Raw genomic sequence first — 17,962 nt, forward strand, 5'->3', positions numbered from 1 at the left:
AGTCATGCATATTAAATTCTTAAATTCTTTCTGTGTAGACATTAGTACATCATGACACAATAACATTGTTAAACTACACATAACATATTGGTAAACACGTTTAAAGTTGGTTGTTACTGTTAATTTCAAAACATTGGTTTTCTGTTTTTACTTTTAACATTAAGAAAAAGAGAAAAGTGTGGGGGAAGGCAAGTAAAATTAGAGCCAACAAAATCAGTTCTTATTTTAAAACATCAGAAACAAAGTTAGTGACCTGCAAAACATCACTATGATTCATGCCAATCCATATATTTTTATGGCAGGTCTAAAAATAATGAAACACAGTTCCTGCCATTTCAACCTCTCTGGCTCCAAAATAAGACAATTTAAATGATGGAGTTTCAATCGTGCAGGTAGCGAAGTGATGTTGAAGGTTTTCAAAGTTTTTTTTTCCTTTGCTTCCACTCCAGTCTTTATTTGTGTTGCTTTCTATAAACAGATTTGACTCTAGGCAGGTAATTAATCATAGTCCACAGGAAGTGGTTGAGGCCAAAATATTGTGTCATTTCAAGAAGGACGTAGATACAGCTGGTGTGGCTACATGGATCAAGGGATGTGGGGGAGGGAGGAGTTAGGGTATTAAACTCAATGGAGGAGAAAGTGAGGACTGCAGATGCTGAAGATCAGAGCTGAAGATGTGTTGCTGGAAAAGCGCAGCAGGTCAGGCAGCATCCAAGGAACAGGAGAATTGACGTTTCGGGCATCAGCCCTTCTTCAGGAATGAGGAAAGTGTGTCCAGCAGGCTAAGATAAAAGGTAGGGAGGAGGAACTTGGGGGAGGGGTGTTGGGAATGTGATAGGTGGAGGGAGGTCAAGGTGAGGGTGATAGGCCGGAGTGGGGTGGGGCGGAGAGGTCAGGAAGAAGATTGCAGGTTAGGAAGGCGGTGCTGAGTTCGAGGGATTTGACTGAGACAAGGTGGGGGGAGGGGAAATGAGGAAACTGGAGAAATCTGAGTTCATCCCTTGTGGTTGAAGGGTTCCCAGGCGGAAGATGAGGTGCTCTTCCTCCAGCCGTCGTGTTGCCATGGTCTGGCGATGGAGGAGTCCAAGGACCTGCATGTCCTTGGTGGAGTGGGAGGGGGAGCTGAAGTGTTGGGCTACGGGGTGGTTGGGTTGGTTGGTCCGGGTGTCCCAGAGGTGTCCTCTGAAACGTTCCCCAAGTAGGTGGCCTGTCTCCCCAATATAGAGGAGGCCACATCAGGTGCAGTGGATGCAATAGATGGTGTGTGTGGAGGTGCAGGTGAATTTGTGGTGGATATGGAAGTGTCCCTTGGGGCCTTGGAGGGAGGTAAGGGGGGAGGTGTGGGCGCAAGTCTTGCATTTCTTGCGGTTGCAGGGGAAGGTGCCGGGAATGGAGGTTGGGTTGGTGGGGGGGTGTGGACCTGACGAGGGAGTCACAGAGGGAGTGGTCTTTTCGGAATGCTAATAGGGGAGGGGAGGGAAATATGTCCCTGGTGGTGGGGTCCATTTGGAGGTGGCGGAAATGACGGCGGATGATACGCTGGACATGGAGGTTGGTGGGGTGGTAGGTCCACTGGTCCTCACCTACCACCCCACCAACCTCCATGTCCAGCGTATCATCAGCCGTCATTTCCGCCACCTCCAAACGGACCCCACCACCAGTGACATATTTCCCTCCCCTCCCCTATCAGTGTTCTGAAAAGACCACTCCCTCCGTGACTCCCTCGTCAGGTCCACACCCCCCACCAACCCAACCTCCACCTTCCCCTGCAACCACAAGAAATGCAAAACCCGCGCCCACACCTCCCCCCTTACGTCTTTCCAAGGCCCCAAGGGACACTTCCATATCCGCCACAAATTCACCTGCACCTCCACACACATCACCTATTGCATCCACTGCACCCGATGTGGCCTCCTCTATATTGGGGAGACAGGCCGCCTACTTGCGGAACGTTTCAGAGAACACCTCTGGGACACCCGGACCAACCAACCCAACCACCCCGTAGCCCAACACTTCAACTCCCCCTCCCACTCCACCAAGGACATGCAGGTCCTTGGACTCCTCCATCGCCAGACCAGGGCAACACAATGGTTGGAGGAAGAGCGCCTCATCTTCCACCTGGGAACCCTCCAACCACAAGGGATGAACTCAGATTTCTCCAGCTTCCTCATTTCCCCTCCCCCCACCTTGTCTCAGTCAAATCCCTCGAACTCAGCACCGCCTTCCTAACCTGCAATCTTCTTCCTGACCTCTCCGCCCCACCCCACTCCGGCCTATCACCCTCACCTTGACCTCGCTCCACCTATTGCATTCCCAACGCCCCTCCCCAAGTCCCTCCTCCCTACCTTTTATTTTAGCCTGCTGGACACACTTTCCTCATTCCTGAAGAAGGGCTGATGCCCGAAATGTTGATTTTCCTGTTCCTTGGATGCTGCCTGACCTGCTGCGCTTTTCCAGCAACACATCTTCAGTATTAAACTCTATGATTGTATTGAATGACAGACCAGGTTCAAGGGGCTAAATGGCCTATTCCAATCTTCTGCTTCTCTATCTCCTTCTTGATTTGAGAGAGCCAACTGGTTATGTAACCCCAGAAGAACCACCCTGTGTCAGGCATTGAACTGGCAAGAAGGCAGATCTCAAGAATATCTGCCCGCGCAGGAATTGAGGCTACATTGTTCTGGTTACTTGGAAGCATGTACTAATCATCAACTAATCAAACTAACCAACCCCATTTACTTAAATTTAGTAATTCCTATTTTCTCTTCTGTTTTCCCCATCTGTTTTTTTCTCAGCACTTTAATTTTGTTGATAAAAGACCGAAATTTTCGATCCCACTGTTAAGGTCTCAGATGCCTTCAGCCAGCTTGTAGAGTCTAATCTTCCAACAATTTAAAATTGAAACTGTTGTCAAGCTGAGGACTGGGGGCAAAAATCTCAAGTGACAGAGAGTTTGTATCCTGGCCCCAACAAGATCCAGGATATTGATAACAGAAGATTTGCTGGAAAATTTCTGTCTGGTAAACTAGATAATTGCACACCAATATAGTTTTTGTGAAGCACATATACTTTTAAAGTCTGGTTGTAAAATGAATCTGTTGACGTTAAAATGTGAACAGTAACTTGCATCCATTGTCTGCAGTGTAACCATATCACTGCAGCCAGTATCGTGAGCTCTGCTGGCATTACTGACTCAAAGTTGATATGCTGGTGAGATATCTTGTTGCTGTTTGCGGGAGCTTTCTGTCCTTGCTCCCGATATTATATTGGTAACTATCCTTCGTGGACAATAGAACGTATTGAAATTGCTTTGAGTTGATGCATTTTGCTTTGACTTGTATACCTCAGTGCTCCCGTATATTAATTTCCCACTTTGTTTTCCTTCTGGGTGAGAACTCTAATTATTTTCTGTAAAGTTGTGACACAAGTATGTCTGGTACCTGCTTTTTAAATATAAAATGGGGAATTTCAGGAAGATAGCTTTCTTCCAACGTGGAAAAAGCCCTCTCTTGATCAATCCAGCAGTCAGATAAAAATCTAGTTGTTGAACTGAAATGTTGAGCCTGATTTTAAAGATGCCTGTCTCATGTAAGGAGCAGTAGTACATCAGTGACTGCCAAATTGGTCACTTTATATGCAAATACAATAATAATTGTATACGTCTGTTTCTATGGTGACTTCCGTCTTTGGACTGTGATTGGTAGAGAGTTGTTTAGGGATCAGGGATGGGTGGGGAGTAGGACCTAGAAGGCAGTGCATAATTCCTGCAAATTCAGAGGCTGGACCTTTCTTTCTGAGGATTAGAAACTTGACAGGAATCCCACAACATTGAACGGACTTTCTGCTTCAATAACTTAACGTTGGCTGTGAATGAAAAAAATACTATGTGGTCATGACAATCGGGAATTAGAGGTCTTGAAACATCTGATTGATGTAAAGAAAGAGCTAAGTGTCTAAAGGTAATTGTTGCAGGGTGAAAGACTCAGAAGGCTGGTTTTGGAATAAAGTACTGTAAGTTTTGGACCGCCCGGAAGTGAATTGCAAGTTCTTTGCGGACTTTGATAACGGATTATCCTAAAGCAAACTGCAATGAAAATCCTCAGAGGAGACAGGGGTGAAGGAATAAGTTCAAACCAGTGGCTAATTCGTTTACAAACTTCAGTTTTCCTGTTTGCCATACACCAACAAATGATGCAGGTGAGTGCATCTGAGTATGTGCAGTGACCATCCAAAGAAAAAAAAACTATTCGTAAAAACAAAACCACGTTAAAAATATATATTAACATAGTGAATGGTCTTACCCTATTATTTGATCATTACTTGACACGTTAAAGGTAGAACAATTTCTAACATAAGTTGAATTTTCTCCGGGGTTTTGTTTTCAGCATTGTTGCTAATGTATTTGCATGAAGTATTCGTGTGCATTTTTAACTAAGTCCTTAATCTGTTTAAGCAGACAAACGTCTGTTTTAAAGTACTGTGGGGAATTTTAAATTGAGCAATGGAGAGAGAAAGAAAGAAGCTGCCTGAAGTTTCTCTTTTCAAATGTATTTTCTCGAATAGTTCTCATTATGAGCACAACTTACATTCTAAACATCAAAAGTCTGTTTTGGGGCGCATGTGGTTCATAAAACTCTAGTAAATGTGCGTGAGTGACTCTCTTTCGTGGACACGCAAGAACTCAGGAAATGAGGGGATGGGGGTGGGGAGTAGAAACAGTAGCTGTATAAGGAATCGAACCCTATATCCTTATGATATACAGGCTAAAGCTCGGCCAACATAGCTATCCCATTAAACGTTCCTCGAATCGACCCCCCACCTTCAAAAAAAACTTAACAAATGACACAGGGTATATATGCAAATAAGTGGTCAGTATAAATTTAGTTTTGAGTTGGAATTTGAGTTCTAAATTATCCGCCCAGAATTGCTGGTCTCATGACATAACCATTACACTACTGTTCTGGGAGAAGAACTGGGTTCAGTGGCTCAAGAACCAAAACTACTCATTGCTAAGAGCCAATGCTGATTTGAAACATGAATGTCTTGCTCTCAATGGGGATGTTTCCATATTGTGAGAGGTGACTTCAGGTCTTATCTTAATGCTGGACACACTAAATTTAACTGGAAGTTAAATCAGTTGTATATGAATTTCGTAGGAGTGAAGTGTGTCCAGCACTGATGAAACTTAATTTCAAAGACATTGTAAACATTGGTAACTGGTGGTATGCAAGATGCATAAAACATTGCATCAAGTGGCACCAGATTGCAGACAAATTCCATTTTTCACTTTATGTCTTATGCAGACATAAAGAAAATACATCTGATTGAAAAGAAATTTAGAATAACAAATAATTATCCACAAAATATATATAAATAACAGCAGACCTATCATGAATAAGATATTACAGCCAGTGTTGAAAATTGAAATAGTTTGAGGAAGTTGACGGATATTCTACACATGTTTGTTTCAAATGCAACCAAAATCATTCTCAAATCAGAAGTCTAGTCTTGAATAGAAAATTATATGATCATTATCATTTGAACTTCTGTAATTTCCATTTTTTTACAACTCAGTTGAAAGCCATTGAACTGTTTGAAGTAACTACAGCTGTTGATCTTAAATGAAGGAGTTTTGAACTTTTCAGGGTAGATATTGATTTTGTTCAAGACTTGAAAGATAGTGAGGTGGCAGCCCTTTTAAATTTCCCTCAAATTTTATATCAAATGAAGTTAGTTGAAAAGAGGTACAAACCAAGCTGTCAATTTTCTGTTATCTATTTTACACTATCACACCAAGTATTCATTTACCCTCATGTCTTTTAAAACTATTTCTAAATGATGTGATATATGTCCCTCTACTCCCTCACAATTATATAATGCAAGAACATAGTATTAAATGTTAGATCAAAACAAGAAGAAAATTCCTCATCATAGTTTTGGGTGATTTTTTTTGTCTTTCATTGACCCTTTCTGTCTCTTGTCTTAGTTTTATATGAGTCGCGAGGGGATGCAATGTGGTTTAGGCAGATTGAGTGAGTAGGTTAGAGAATATGGGATAGAGTATAATATGGATTTATGATATTTGTTACTTTGGCAGCAGGAGCAAAGATGCCGAGTTTTTTCTTAAATGGTGAGAGTTTGGGAAATGTTGATGTTCAAAGTTATCTTTGTTCATAAAAAAGCTAGCATGCAGGTGCAGCAAGCAATTTGGGAAGCAAATTATATGTTAGCGTTTATTACAGGGGGATTTAAGTGCAGGAGTGAAGATTCCATGTTTCAACTATAGAGAACATTGTGAATCCACACTGGAGTATTGTATTGAGTTCTGGTCCCCTTACTTAAGGAAGAATGAATCGCTATAGAGGGTGTGCAGTCGGCTTCACCAAAAGGACGGTCCCACCATTGCAAAAATCCAATCAGGAGAATTCACCTGTACTCTATGAAGTTTGGAAGAATGAGGTGATCACATAGAAACTGACAGAATTCTCAAAGGAATAGGCAAAGTAGATGCAGAAAGAGTATTCTTCTGGCCTGGCTCTAGAACCAGGAGACACAATCTCAGAACAAAAAGCAAGCCATTTAGGACTTAAATGAGGAGGAAATTCTTCATTCAGAGGGTGATGAATAGTTGGAATTTTCTATTCCAGGGCAATGGAATACTGCAGTTTGTTCTGAATCATGTCAACCAACTTCATTTAAAAAAACTTCAAAATTAGTCATGATTTGGAGATGCCAGTGTTGGGCTGGGATGTACAAAGTTTAAAAATCACACAACCGCCTAATGAAGGAGCAGTGCTCTGAAAGTTAGTGCTTCCAATTAAACCTGTTGGACTCTAACCTGGTGTTTTGTGATTTTTAACTTCAAAATTAGTGGTGGTCTAGCAGGGAGATTCTGGTTATCTTTCAAATTGCAGTTCAGACAGCTTCTTGATAGTGAGTTAACTTAAATGGGAATTTAATAGGTGAATGTTTAGCTCTCTTCTAATGCTAACAAGAAGAGATCCAACATTGACCAATCAGAAAGTCTTAGATTGTTGCACTTAGCTCTGACAATGGATCATGCTTACAAATCACATCATTCGGCAGATACACCACAGAGTGTTACACTGGGAAGCTCTCCATCACAATTCCTATTGGAAATGTATTATTTCTCCAGATCTATGTCACATTCCCTCTTCTTTACCAGAATAGCTGAATTTTGATTCCTGAGTGTCATTTTTTAGCTGACACCTTTTAACTTCCTTACAGTATGGAAGTTTCAGGGGAGATTTACTCAAAGCGTACAAAATGATAAACCTTTTGAGATAGTAGATTGGGAGAAATTACTTTCCAAAAGCAGAGCATCAATAATCCACTGGCAGAGATTTACAGATCAATCTTGTCAAAAAAGGAACAATGTTAGCAACACCTGTCAACCAACACTCAAGCACAAAAAATGTCAAATTTCAAATAATTAATTGGCAAAACAATGGTGGTGCGGGGTGGAGCTGGAATTAGAAGGCTTTTTTCAAAATATAGTGAGTTGTTTTGATCTGGGTGGCTCTGTTTGAAGATACAGAGGAAGCAGTAACATTCCAAAGGATACATAATATACACAAAGAGTATAATCTGCAGGACTATGGGGAAAGAAACAGGGGATGGTGAACAATTTGATAGGTCTCTATCAAAGATCAGGTATGAAAAGCTGAACAGCCTCCTACTGTGCTGTGTGAGGTAGGCTAAAGCGTTTGCAATTTATAGCCAAGCTTATGAAGAATACTCCGAGATCATGAGTGATCCGTGCAAGCCAAGAAAAATGGTGTGACTCGGAAATAGTTTAAGATTGGGTAGTAATTTGGAACTGACCACACTGTTCACACCATATGTTCAAAACCTTGAAGATTCACTGGTTCACTGTGCGTTGTTAAAAATCACACAACACCAGGTTATAGTTGAGCAGGTTTATTTGGAAGGACTAGCTTTTCAGACGCTGCCCCTTTATCAGGTGGTGATCCACTTAATGAAGGGGCAGCACCTTGAAAGCGAGTGCTTCCAAATAAACCTGTTGAACTATAACCTGGTGTTGTGTGATTTTTAACTTCGCCCACCCCAGTCCAACACTGGCATCTCCATATCATTGTACATTGTCACCTCTGCACATATGTTTATGCAAACAGAAGTGATAACTGCAATATATTATAGCTGAGTTCATCAGATATGAGACTTACCTCTGTATCTTCAGCTGTCTCCCTGTCGCTGTCTCTCTTCCCCTTCTGTCTTCTACTGCCTCAATGGCCCACCAGCTATGTTAGTTCAGTAGGTTGTCAAATAATGCATAGCTCTAGTGTCAATCCCATCCAGTGTGGAAAAAGATAGGAATTCACCTCATTTTCCTGGCCCCAAATATTATGTCTCTCAACCAAGATTTCTATCAGCTACCCTCACGTCCTATATTACTACATTGGTAGTTGTACTTTACAAGTAATTTATAGGTAGTAAGCCATGTCGGGACATTCTGAGGTGGTGAAAGAAGCTGTATAAATGCAACTTCAGTTCTTACCAAATACAACCTGACATAGTTGAAACCTGTAGGTGATGCAAAGAAGGTCCAATATCACACACAAGAGCTACAAGGGTAAATTAGTAAAACCTAGACCATTTATCAGTGGTGGAACTTGTCCAAAGGTAGGTCTCAGCTGTTTATGATACTAAACAACTGAGGGAAATAAAATCACCTTGCTGTAAGGTGATGGACATTACCAAAGCTTTTCATCTTGCACTCATCAGGACAAATGCAAAAAATACCAAATTTTAAACAATCACAAAAAAAACCTGCAAAGAGGAAAATTCAATTCTAATTTCCTTCGATGTTACTCTGCAGAAAGCAATGGAGACTGTGGAATCCACAAGCTCCTCGCTAATTCAGGAAAAAAAACAAAAGCTTGAACATGTTTGGTTTGTTTCCAGAGAATGGGTCCCTGCGAATGAATGTCTGTCCTTTCCAGCAAGTGGAAACAGGTCATGTTCCAAACTTGACTGATTATCTTAAATGGCTGTTAAGGTAGCTATTGGTACACCCAAGATTGTTCAGCAAATGTTTTGCAGAGTCATCTCTAATAGTAGACAAATAAAACATATGGTAAAAACAATGACTGCAGATGCTGAAAACCAAATTCTGGATTAGTGGTGCTGGAAGAGCACAGCAGTTCAGGCAGCATCCAACGAGCAGCGAAATCAACGTTTTGGGCAAAAGCCCTTCATCAGGAATAAAGGCAGTGAGCCTGAAGCATGGAGAGATAAGCTAGAGGAGGGTGGGGGTGGGGAGAGAGTAGCATAGAGTACAATGGGTGAGTGGGGGAGGAGATGAAGTGATAGGTCAAGGAGGAGAGGGTGGAGTGGACAGGTGGAAAAGAAGATAGGCAGGTCGGACAAGTCAAGGAGACAGTAACTGAGCTGGAAGTTTGAAACTAGGATGAGGTGGGGCAAGGGGAAATGAGGAAGCTGTTGAAGTCCACATTGATGCCCTGGGGTTGAAGTGTTCCGAGGCGGAAGATGAGGCGTTCTTCCTCCAGGCGTCTGATGGTGAGGGAGCGGCGGTGAAGGAGGCCCAGGACCTCCATGTCCTCGGCAGAGTGGGAGGGGGAGTTGAAATGTTGGGCCACGGGGTGGTTTGGTTGATTGGTGCGGGTGTCTCGGAGATGTTCCCTAAAGCACTCAGCTAGGAGGCGCCCAGTCTCCCCAATGTAGAGGAGACCACATCGGGAGCAACGGATACAATAAATGATATTGGTGGATGTGCAGGTGAAACTTTGATGGATGTGGAAGGCTCCTTTAGGGCCTTGGATAGAGGTGAGGGAGGAGGTGTGGGCACAGGTTTTACAGTTCCTGCTGTGGCAGGGGAAAGTGCCAGAATGGGAGGGTGGGTCGTAGGGGGGTGTGGACCTGACCAGGTAGTCATGGAGGGAACGGTCTTTGCGGAAGGCGGAAAGGGGTGGGGAGGGAAATATATCCCTGGTGGTGGGGTCTTTTTGGAGCTGGCGGAAATGTCGGTGGATGATTTGGTTGATGTGAAGATTTGTAGGGTGGAAGGTGAGCACCAGGGGCATTCTGTCCTTGTTACGGTTGGAGGGGTGGGGTCTGAGGGTGGAGGTGCGGGATGTGGACGAGATGCGTTGGAGGGCATCTTTAACCACGTGGGAAGGGAAATTGCGGTCTCTAAAGAAGGAGGCCATCTGGTGTGTCCTATGGTGGAACTGGTCCTCCTGGGAGCAGATACGGCGGAGGCGGAGAAATTGGGAATACGGGATGGCATTTTTGCAAGAGATAGGGTGGGAAGAGGTGTAATCCAGGTAGCTATGCTGCTACACTCTCCCCACCCCCACCCTACTCTAGCTTATCTCTCCATGCTTCTGGCTCACTGCCTTTATTCCTGATGAAGGGCTTTTGCCCGAAACGTCGATTTCGCTGCTCGTTGGATGCTGCCTGAACTGCTGTGCTCTTCCAGCACCACTAATCCAGTAAATAAAACATATGGTTTCATCCAAACAACCTGCCACTGGGATGGAACGTAAATCTGAATGCAACATCAAAGTTGAACACACAGATAGCCCAAAATCAAACAGGAAGAGAAATTAAGGATAAACAAGAAACAATTTGCACGATGTGCATGGAATGGTCGTGTGGGTTACGTTGGGCTATCTGTCGCTCTCTCTCTCTCTCTCTCTCTCTCTCTCTCTCTCTCTCTCTCTTTTCATTAGCTGTTTCTCCACCAAAGACACAATTTCCTTTCCAGCGAGTTCATTTGATTGTGTCAGCTCCTGTCCATCACAATCTCCACCAACTACTGCTGGAGGTCCTATTGAATGATGAATTATTTTAAAACCATAGGATACATGCATAGACTCAAACCAATAAGGGGTGAATTTACATCCGATAGAAAGAGCTTTATATAACATCATCTAAAGTGGAATCCCAGAGGGGTGGTAGCAAAGTCTTAGAGTTATTTACGACCCTGTTATGATGTGAAGACAGAGAAATTTTAGTCATTTTTGGTTTCAATTATAGATATGTTATGGCAAGCGAATTGATCTCCTTTATCTCCTTTTTTAATTTCGCTGTGGGCATCGCTGGCTGGCTACATTTATTGCCCATCCCTAGGTGTCCTTCAGAAGTTGATGTTCTGTTCTCTTCCTGTGAATTCTCTTCACTCTTTTGATCCTTGCACCAATATCCTGGCATACATTCCTCGGATGCTGCCTGACCTGCTGTGCTTTTCCAGCACCACTCTCATTTAAACTCTGGTTTCCAGCATCTGCAGTCCTCACTTTTGCCTTATCCTTTAAAAAAAGACTACGAAACATGAAATGTGGTATTATAGTTTAGGAATTTGCACACATTTCATTTTAGATACATTTTGAAGTCAAACAGTCTTCCACTGCAGTACAGAAGAGTGGTATAAAAGATTACATCTTTTACTTCTTAATGTAACAGTATTGGTGGTTAATGTGTTAAAATCAAATAACAAGGATTTCAATGAGACCCAGCTTTATACAGTCAAATGGTTTTTCTGTTCCACTTGGACTTTATCACAATTAATGTCAGAAAGAAATAATTTTGTGAGTCTTCACTGACTTAAACGTTCCTATGACATAAGATTGAAAGAGGCTGGGACAGATCTTCCTGTCAGAATAACTGTGAGGTTAATGGCATTCACCATTATGTAGACCCAAATTGTACAGCAAAGTCTAGCAAGGATCAGATACATGGTTAAATGTGGCAACCCAAATCTCGAGTCAAAATTGTCCTGCTCTACCGGCATCTGACTGGCTGGCTTATACTCGAGAGTGTTTAGTGTCTTCAAATTGAATTTTCCCGCTTAATACCACAGATATTGCTGATAATAATAAGCCTTTGAACAACATAACAAATATTAATTACGGCTAATCAATCTTCCTGGAAACAAAAACAAACTCTATAGGTGCGGAGTCTCGTACCACATTGTGAATTGCTTAAGGAGATTTTAACAAATGTCAGACCCTTTCTTTAATGTACTTTTTCAAATTCTTTTCTTGATGTCGATTCAGCCCTATCCTTCTTTCTACCGGCATTTTAATGTTCTAATTTAAAATTGAATTCTTCTCTCAGTTCTTCCACTACTTGTTTTGCAATTACTCAATGCCATTGGTTAAGGAGGCATCCATTACTGGTTTCCTCTGATTTAGTTTCTTTCCCTGACCTGTTTTCAGTTCTCTCATTCTGCAACTTAGTGGACAGAAACATTTTTGAACTCCAGGATGCAGAGACAAGTTGAATACCAAATATCACTTGATGCCCTGCTGCAATATACTTTGGGCTTTTGGTTACTGATGAAGAGAGAAGCTTGGAGTAGATTAGGTTAGATTTAGATACTTTGAAACCAGTTTCTAAGTCACTGAATTGCACAAGTCAATCTGATTATTGTGCAGCAAGGGTTTTCCTGTGACTTTCCACTGATAAGCGTCATTTTACTAACGATTTTAAATATCATGGCTCCTGAAAATGCTTATCAAGAAACAAAAAGAACTTGGGAAACCATTTGGCCCCTTGAGCCTGTTCTGGTATTTACTACTCTCCTGGCTGATTTGATTGTGGATTTAACTTCATTATCCTGCCTGCACTTCATTAAACTTTGAAGATCTAGATGATGCCATCAAAGCTGTCACAAACTGTGGCTTGTACTCTGAGTTGCAACAGCAGGTCGGTAAAACTTAATTGAGCTTATGTCACTGAGCTGCAACATTTGTTGGGGAATTACATTGAGGAGACGGTGAAGTACATTCCAGGATTCTGTAGCAGTAGCCAACTGGTAAACCTTTCAGCAGTGCAAAGGCTTGCAATTCAGCAATGTTGCCCTTACTTGGAACAGCACCAGTGTGAGTCTTGTTTCCTACTGTTGGGTTAAGAGGTACCAGAGAACTGCAGCTGAAAGGGAAAGAGCATTCATTTCTAAAGCACTGTCCATCGACACATTTTAACTGCTTCAAACTGCAGATGGCTTTGGGGCTACATACTTTCTGTGAAGAGGATGGAATATTAGAGAGGAGCCATCAGATAGATAAGCAACTGGGAATTGAGCTCCGGTTACAGTTTAAGGGAGCTAGTAAGATGGAGTGGTTTTTTATTGTGGACTACCTCAGCCACACTTAAAAATGAATTGCAGAAGCCACCTACTGAATGTTTATGACACAGTTTGTTACCAGCAAAGTGCCAGTCAGCTATGTAAAATAGATCAGGTTACAATATGTGAAGTTACGGTTTGTTATCTCTTAACTTCTGTTTTCTGTGAATTTAGTCAGTTAAATATGCATGGAGCAGCAGGAACTGTGGCATTTATTTACAATAACCATATGGGTCATGCATAGTTCTTTGATCAGAACTGTGTCTGCATAATACCAAAGTTAAAAATCACACAACATCACGTTATAGTCCAACAGGTTTTATTGGAAGTGCCGTTCCTTCATCAGGTGGTTGTGGGACAGGAGCATAAGACACAGAATTTATAGCAAAAGTTTACGGTGTCATGCAGTTGAAATGACAACCTAGATTAAGTCTTTCATCTTTTAGAATAGATTTGCACAATTTGGTTCGTTAATATGTAAATACCAGAACTTCTTTTAAGTCACATTCTCAAGATAACTCCAGGCTTTCTAACAAAAGGTGCCATGTCAGACAATACATTAAAGGTGTGAGGTAAAAATCTGTTTGTATCCCCACCTTGAGTCAGACTGATTCTATTTCTAAAGTGGGATTTATAGACTATTACATGGATTGACTGTAGGTTATGTATTTTTTGAACAAAATAGAACGTATAGAAAGAACCTTGACATTGCCAAGATGCTTTGTTACCAATCAATCAATGCTCTGAAAGCCATTAGAGTGCTGAAGCAGCTGTCCACTGAGGGAAAGCTTGCTTGATTGACAGATATGGCTGTCTTCTGTCAATTGTGCAATCACACACAAGATTGAGAGGCTTGAAGTGCTTTTACTTTCTACAACTGATGTTTTGGCTAACTGACACTTTCATAGGCCTTCAGAAAAACAGGTTTTCTTTCAGGAAGTGGAAAGTTATGAATAAGTGACATATTGATGGGATATGTGTAACGTTAGGTTAAAGTGCCTGACCTCGCTCTTTAAGGCCTGATCAAAATGAATACAAGTTATAAAGCAAATCTATTAGCCTAATCTACTTTAGAGTTACTGGAACATATGTAATTATTGAATTAAACTACTTCGTGCATATTTAACAAGTGACTGTCACATTCTTTCACTCATTGGGGACCCGTCCTTGGTGCTGGCACAAGGAGCTCAACCTAATTTCTACGACAAACCTAGTCTAGTGGTGGAGTCCAATGAAATATGAAAAGTCCCCAGTGTTAATAATATATTGGATTTGTTGTTCCATGCTGAATTGCCTCATGTGAGTATTTTTCCCAAGCATTTCTCTATGGTTGACGGTCACAAACAGTCTAGGTATTCCTGCAAAGCAGCCTGTTCCCATCATCTAGCACAACAGCCTGTTCTCGCATACTTTTCTACTCTCTCTATCAATTACCCTTATTGCCATTACCAATTAACCCTTAATAATCTGGTTTGGAGATATCATTTTTGGATTTGTAAGCTACAGTATGTGATGGAATAGAAGTGACATGGGACCATGAAGTGATATGGATAGAGTATGGGGTGTGTGTGAGGGAGGTGGGGTTGAGGGTTGATAGTTAGAGGCTTCACCATTTTCCTTATATCTGGATAACATCCTACAGCATGGGGTGAACCTTTTTAAGCAGCTTACCTTGGCAGATGGCTGCCTCAGACCACTTTCCTGGGCCAGTTGACTTGACTACCTAACTGAACACCACCCCCCGCCCCCCGCCCCCCACCCCCCACCCCACCACTGCAACCCCACCACCACCACCATAATGAAAATCCCATCATTGTGGGCATTTTCCCCTGAGATGGGTAGCCCAAGGCATGAATTTTCCTGACTCACACCACTTGCCTCAAGGATGAAAATCCAACTCTGTATCTCAAGATCCCCTCTTCACTTTATGATACAGCTTAGCTCCCCATCCATTTTAAACTGATAGTAAAATTTCATGTCTGAGAGGATCAGATTGTACTTCAGTGGCAAGCAATCTCTTTTAGAAAAGCTCATCGTCCATCTGATCTCTTTGAAACACTGTGAAGGAACTGCTTCTGTCAAATGATACGAGAATGCCAATATGAAAACAGGCAGTTTGGCCCCTGCAAGCCTGTATGGCTTGAAGAACTAGGTAAAAACAATGACTGCAGATGCTGGAAACCAGATTCTGGATTAGTGGTGCTGGAAGAGCACAGCAGTTCAGGCAGCATCCAAGTAGCTTCGAAATCGACGTTTCGGGCAAAAGCCCTTCATCAGGAAGAGCTATGCTGACAATAACAATGCCATCAGTAGAGACAGTAAAGCTAGAAAGGGCAGAAGGGGAAAGTTAAAAACAACTATTAGTTTAGTGTTTTTTGTACAATTGAAGCAGGTGGAATGCATACACCAAAACTCTAACATAAATCCGGAAGATTGCAAAAAAAAATAACCAAAACCAATGAACCACATTAGAGGGAACATCAGCCTTTTAATCCTTTGCATAATATATGTAAGGACTTCCATCAACTGAAGAAACAAAAATCATAAGAAAGAAATATCAAAATATTGGTAATATTTGTGCTGTCCTATGTTTTAATCATGGGATTTGACATTTTAACCTAGTGATGCTGCTTAAACAAATTGCAATTAAGTATTTTAGCAAAAAAGGTGAAATGGCTCACTATTCTGAAGGGAATGTTTTATTTTTACATGTAATAGTTTATTCAAATTTTATTCTTTTACAAGCCAGAAATGTTGATGAATATTTTAGCAAACCGAGTAATCTTAAAGTTTATCCTCAACCATTGTTGAAGGATGCGACTCTTTTGGTTTGGGGTTATGTTCAGCATGGACTGGTTGGACCAAAGGGTCTGTTTCTGTGCTGTATGACTTCCATGTTGCTATTTTCAAAAGAAGTTAAAAGTACAATTTAGCAGATATAATTTATTACATTGTGAGAAAATTCTGCTCTGAAAATAAAAGGCTAAAATTAACAGACCTCAATTTTGTGGAACAGATTGTTCAACCAGATCTGTGAGCTTAGAGTTTTCACAACTTTTATTATACCCCATTGTTTTGCTTAATGTAGCTGATACCTTTTTTTTCTCAAGAAACTTAGATAAGGGCCAAAGATATAACACATGGCACTTTTCTCTTGATTCCTTGATTTATCTCTTTCCCAGTTGAAGACTTGGGAAAGAGATAAATCAAGGAATAATGTTTAGGTATTCACTTCACTTGGAACTGACTGCATTGCTTTCCACACAAATCAACCTTACAGCAATAATCTTCTGCTTTAGTAATTCACAAAGAATTTTGCTTGTTTAACTTCCTTACAGGGACTTGTTTATATGTTCCATCCTGTTTATTCTGCAGGTCAGTGGCTCGATGCTGGAGGACACGATCAGTAACTGGTCCTTGTATAAAGATCAGTGTTTGCAAAACCTAACCAAGGCCAGTAATAAAACTGGTGAGCAACCTAACTCGATAGTAAGATTTATTTAGAGGAAAGTTATTCTGTTTAAACATTTTAACCCCTTGCCACCTTGGGACAAGCTTCTATTGAGCTGGATTTTTAAGTTATTTTAACAAAGACACCAGAACACAAATTTGTCTAAGTTCATGACACTTGGTACAATTTGTTTGATGCTGTATCGTCTGTTGTTTCCATGGTCTTTCTTACAATACCAATTGGCTATTTGGTTAAAAATTTCAGCAGAGGAGCCGATAATGCTTCCCCTCAGCACTGACCCTCCCAATATTGCCTACCAAAATATGAAGTGGTTATTTCTCCTGTGCAATACCTTACCTGGCCTGTGCAAGAGCCCAAAAAGAATTCAACTGGAGTCCCGCTGTAGTTATTTTGGGTGTGTGCCACATGTCTTTCTTTGGTATAGATTAGTTCAAATATTTTGACAGTGCAAATATCTGAAACATCAGAATGCAAAAGTAATCTTTTCATCTTAACTATTGATTTTTACCCTTTGTTGTGCAGTCTCTCTGCATACAAGCACCATACATCGCCCAAGATAGATAAATGTTACACTTTAAACCAAATTTTCCATGACAGACTCTCATGCTAAACCAAAAAAAATCAAACTTTTTCAATAGTTTATTTGCTCAGAAAAGAACTGTCTCATTACCACGTCCCCATATGTCAGTGGTCAGATCAATTCATTTTGAATAATTAGTAATATTGAGATTTAGAATTCATGTCTTTCTATTTGAAGGTTCTTTTTTTTTCCAGTTGTTTGAATATGAAGGCCATCATTTCAGGCACTTGTGTCATTACACTACCTAACTTATAAAGTTGGAGGAGTTTACACAACTAATCAAGAGTATTTGCAAATTCAAGTGCAGACTTGCATCTTGAAGAGCTTGTGTTCATATCCCAGCTTGAATTGCTTTAATGGAGTAAGTCTCAGAAGTCCCCTGTAGGACCATTCGGAGATGGATAATATCACTGAATGACTAGTTTTCTGGTCAAAGCTTCTGAACTCTTTCCTTTGATCTGAGCGTACCTCAACAAAATGTAACTAGGCAGCAATCTTGTGGTGCCCTTGGACAATCAAATCCTGTGAGAGTCTATTGCTCACATTTGACATTCCACATTGTTAATGGGGAAGCATTGCTTGTCCTGATAGCTTTGTTGCTCCATGTTTCTCCTAGAATGCAACAAATCATAATAATCCTGAGAATTCACTGCTCTCGACTAAGAGACGGCAACAACATGGAACAACCATGGAACAGGAAAGGGGAAGACATTAACTTTATCATCCGTGCTCCTGATTGCCATCTAATCCCTAGCTTACATCTCAAATACAGTAA

The 17,962-nt window shown here is 41.2% G+C and overlaps 1 protein-coding gene across 1 annotated transcript in view; it reads left to right on the forward strand.

Moving 5' to 3' along the window:
• Positions 1–3,813: 3,813 nt before the first annotated feature.
• The window catches only part of glp2r (glucagon-like peptide 2 receptor), a 65,074-nt gene continuing 50,925 nt past the window's right edge, over positions 3,814–17,962 (forward strand). Inside the window, exons 1-2 of the mRNA XM_072558256.1 lie at positions 3,814–4,197; positions 16,511–16,604. Coding sequence (XP_072414357.1) covers positions 4,090–4,197; positions 16,511–16,604 — 202 coding nt within the window. The 5' untranslated portion in view covers positions 3,814–4,089. The remainder of the gene's footprint in view (positions 4,198–16,510; positions 16,605–17,962) is intronic.

This window comes from Chiloscyllium punctatum, chromosome 39 (assembly GCF_047496795.1).
Source record: "Chiloscyllium punctatum isolate Juve2018m chromosome 39, sChiPun1.3, whole genome shotgun sequence".
Classification (NCBI taxonomy): domain Eukaryota; kingdom Metazoa; phylum Chordata; class Chondrichthyes; order Orectolobiformes; family Hemiscylliidae; genus Chiloscyllium; species Chiloscyllium punctatum.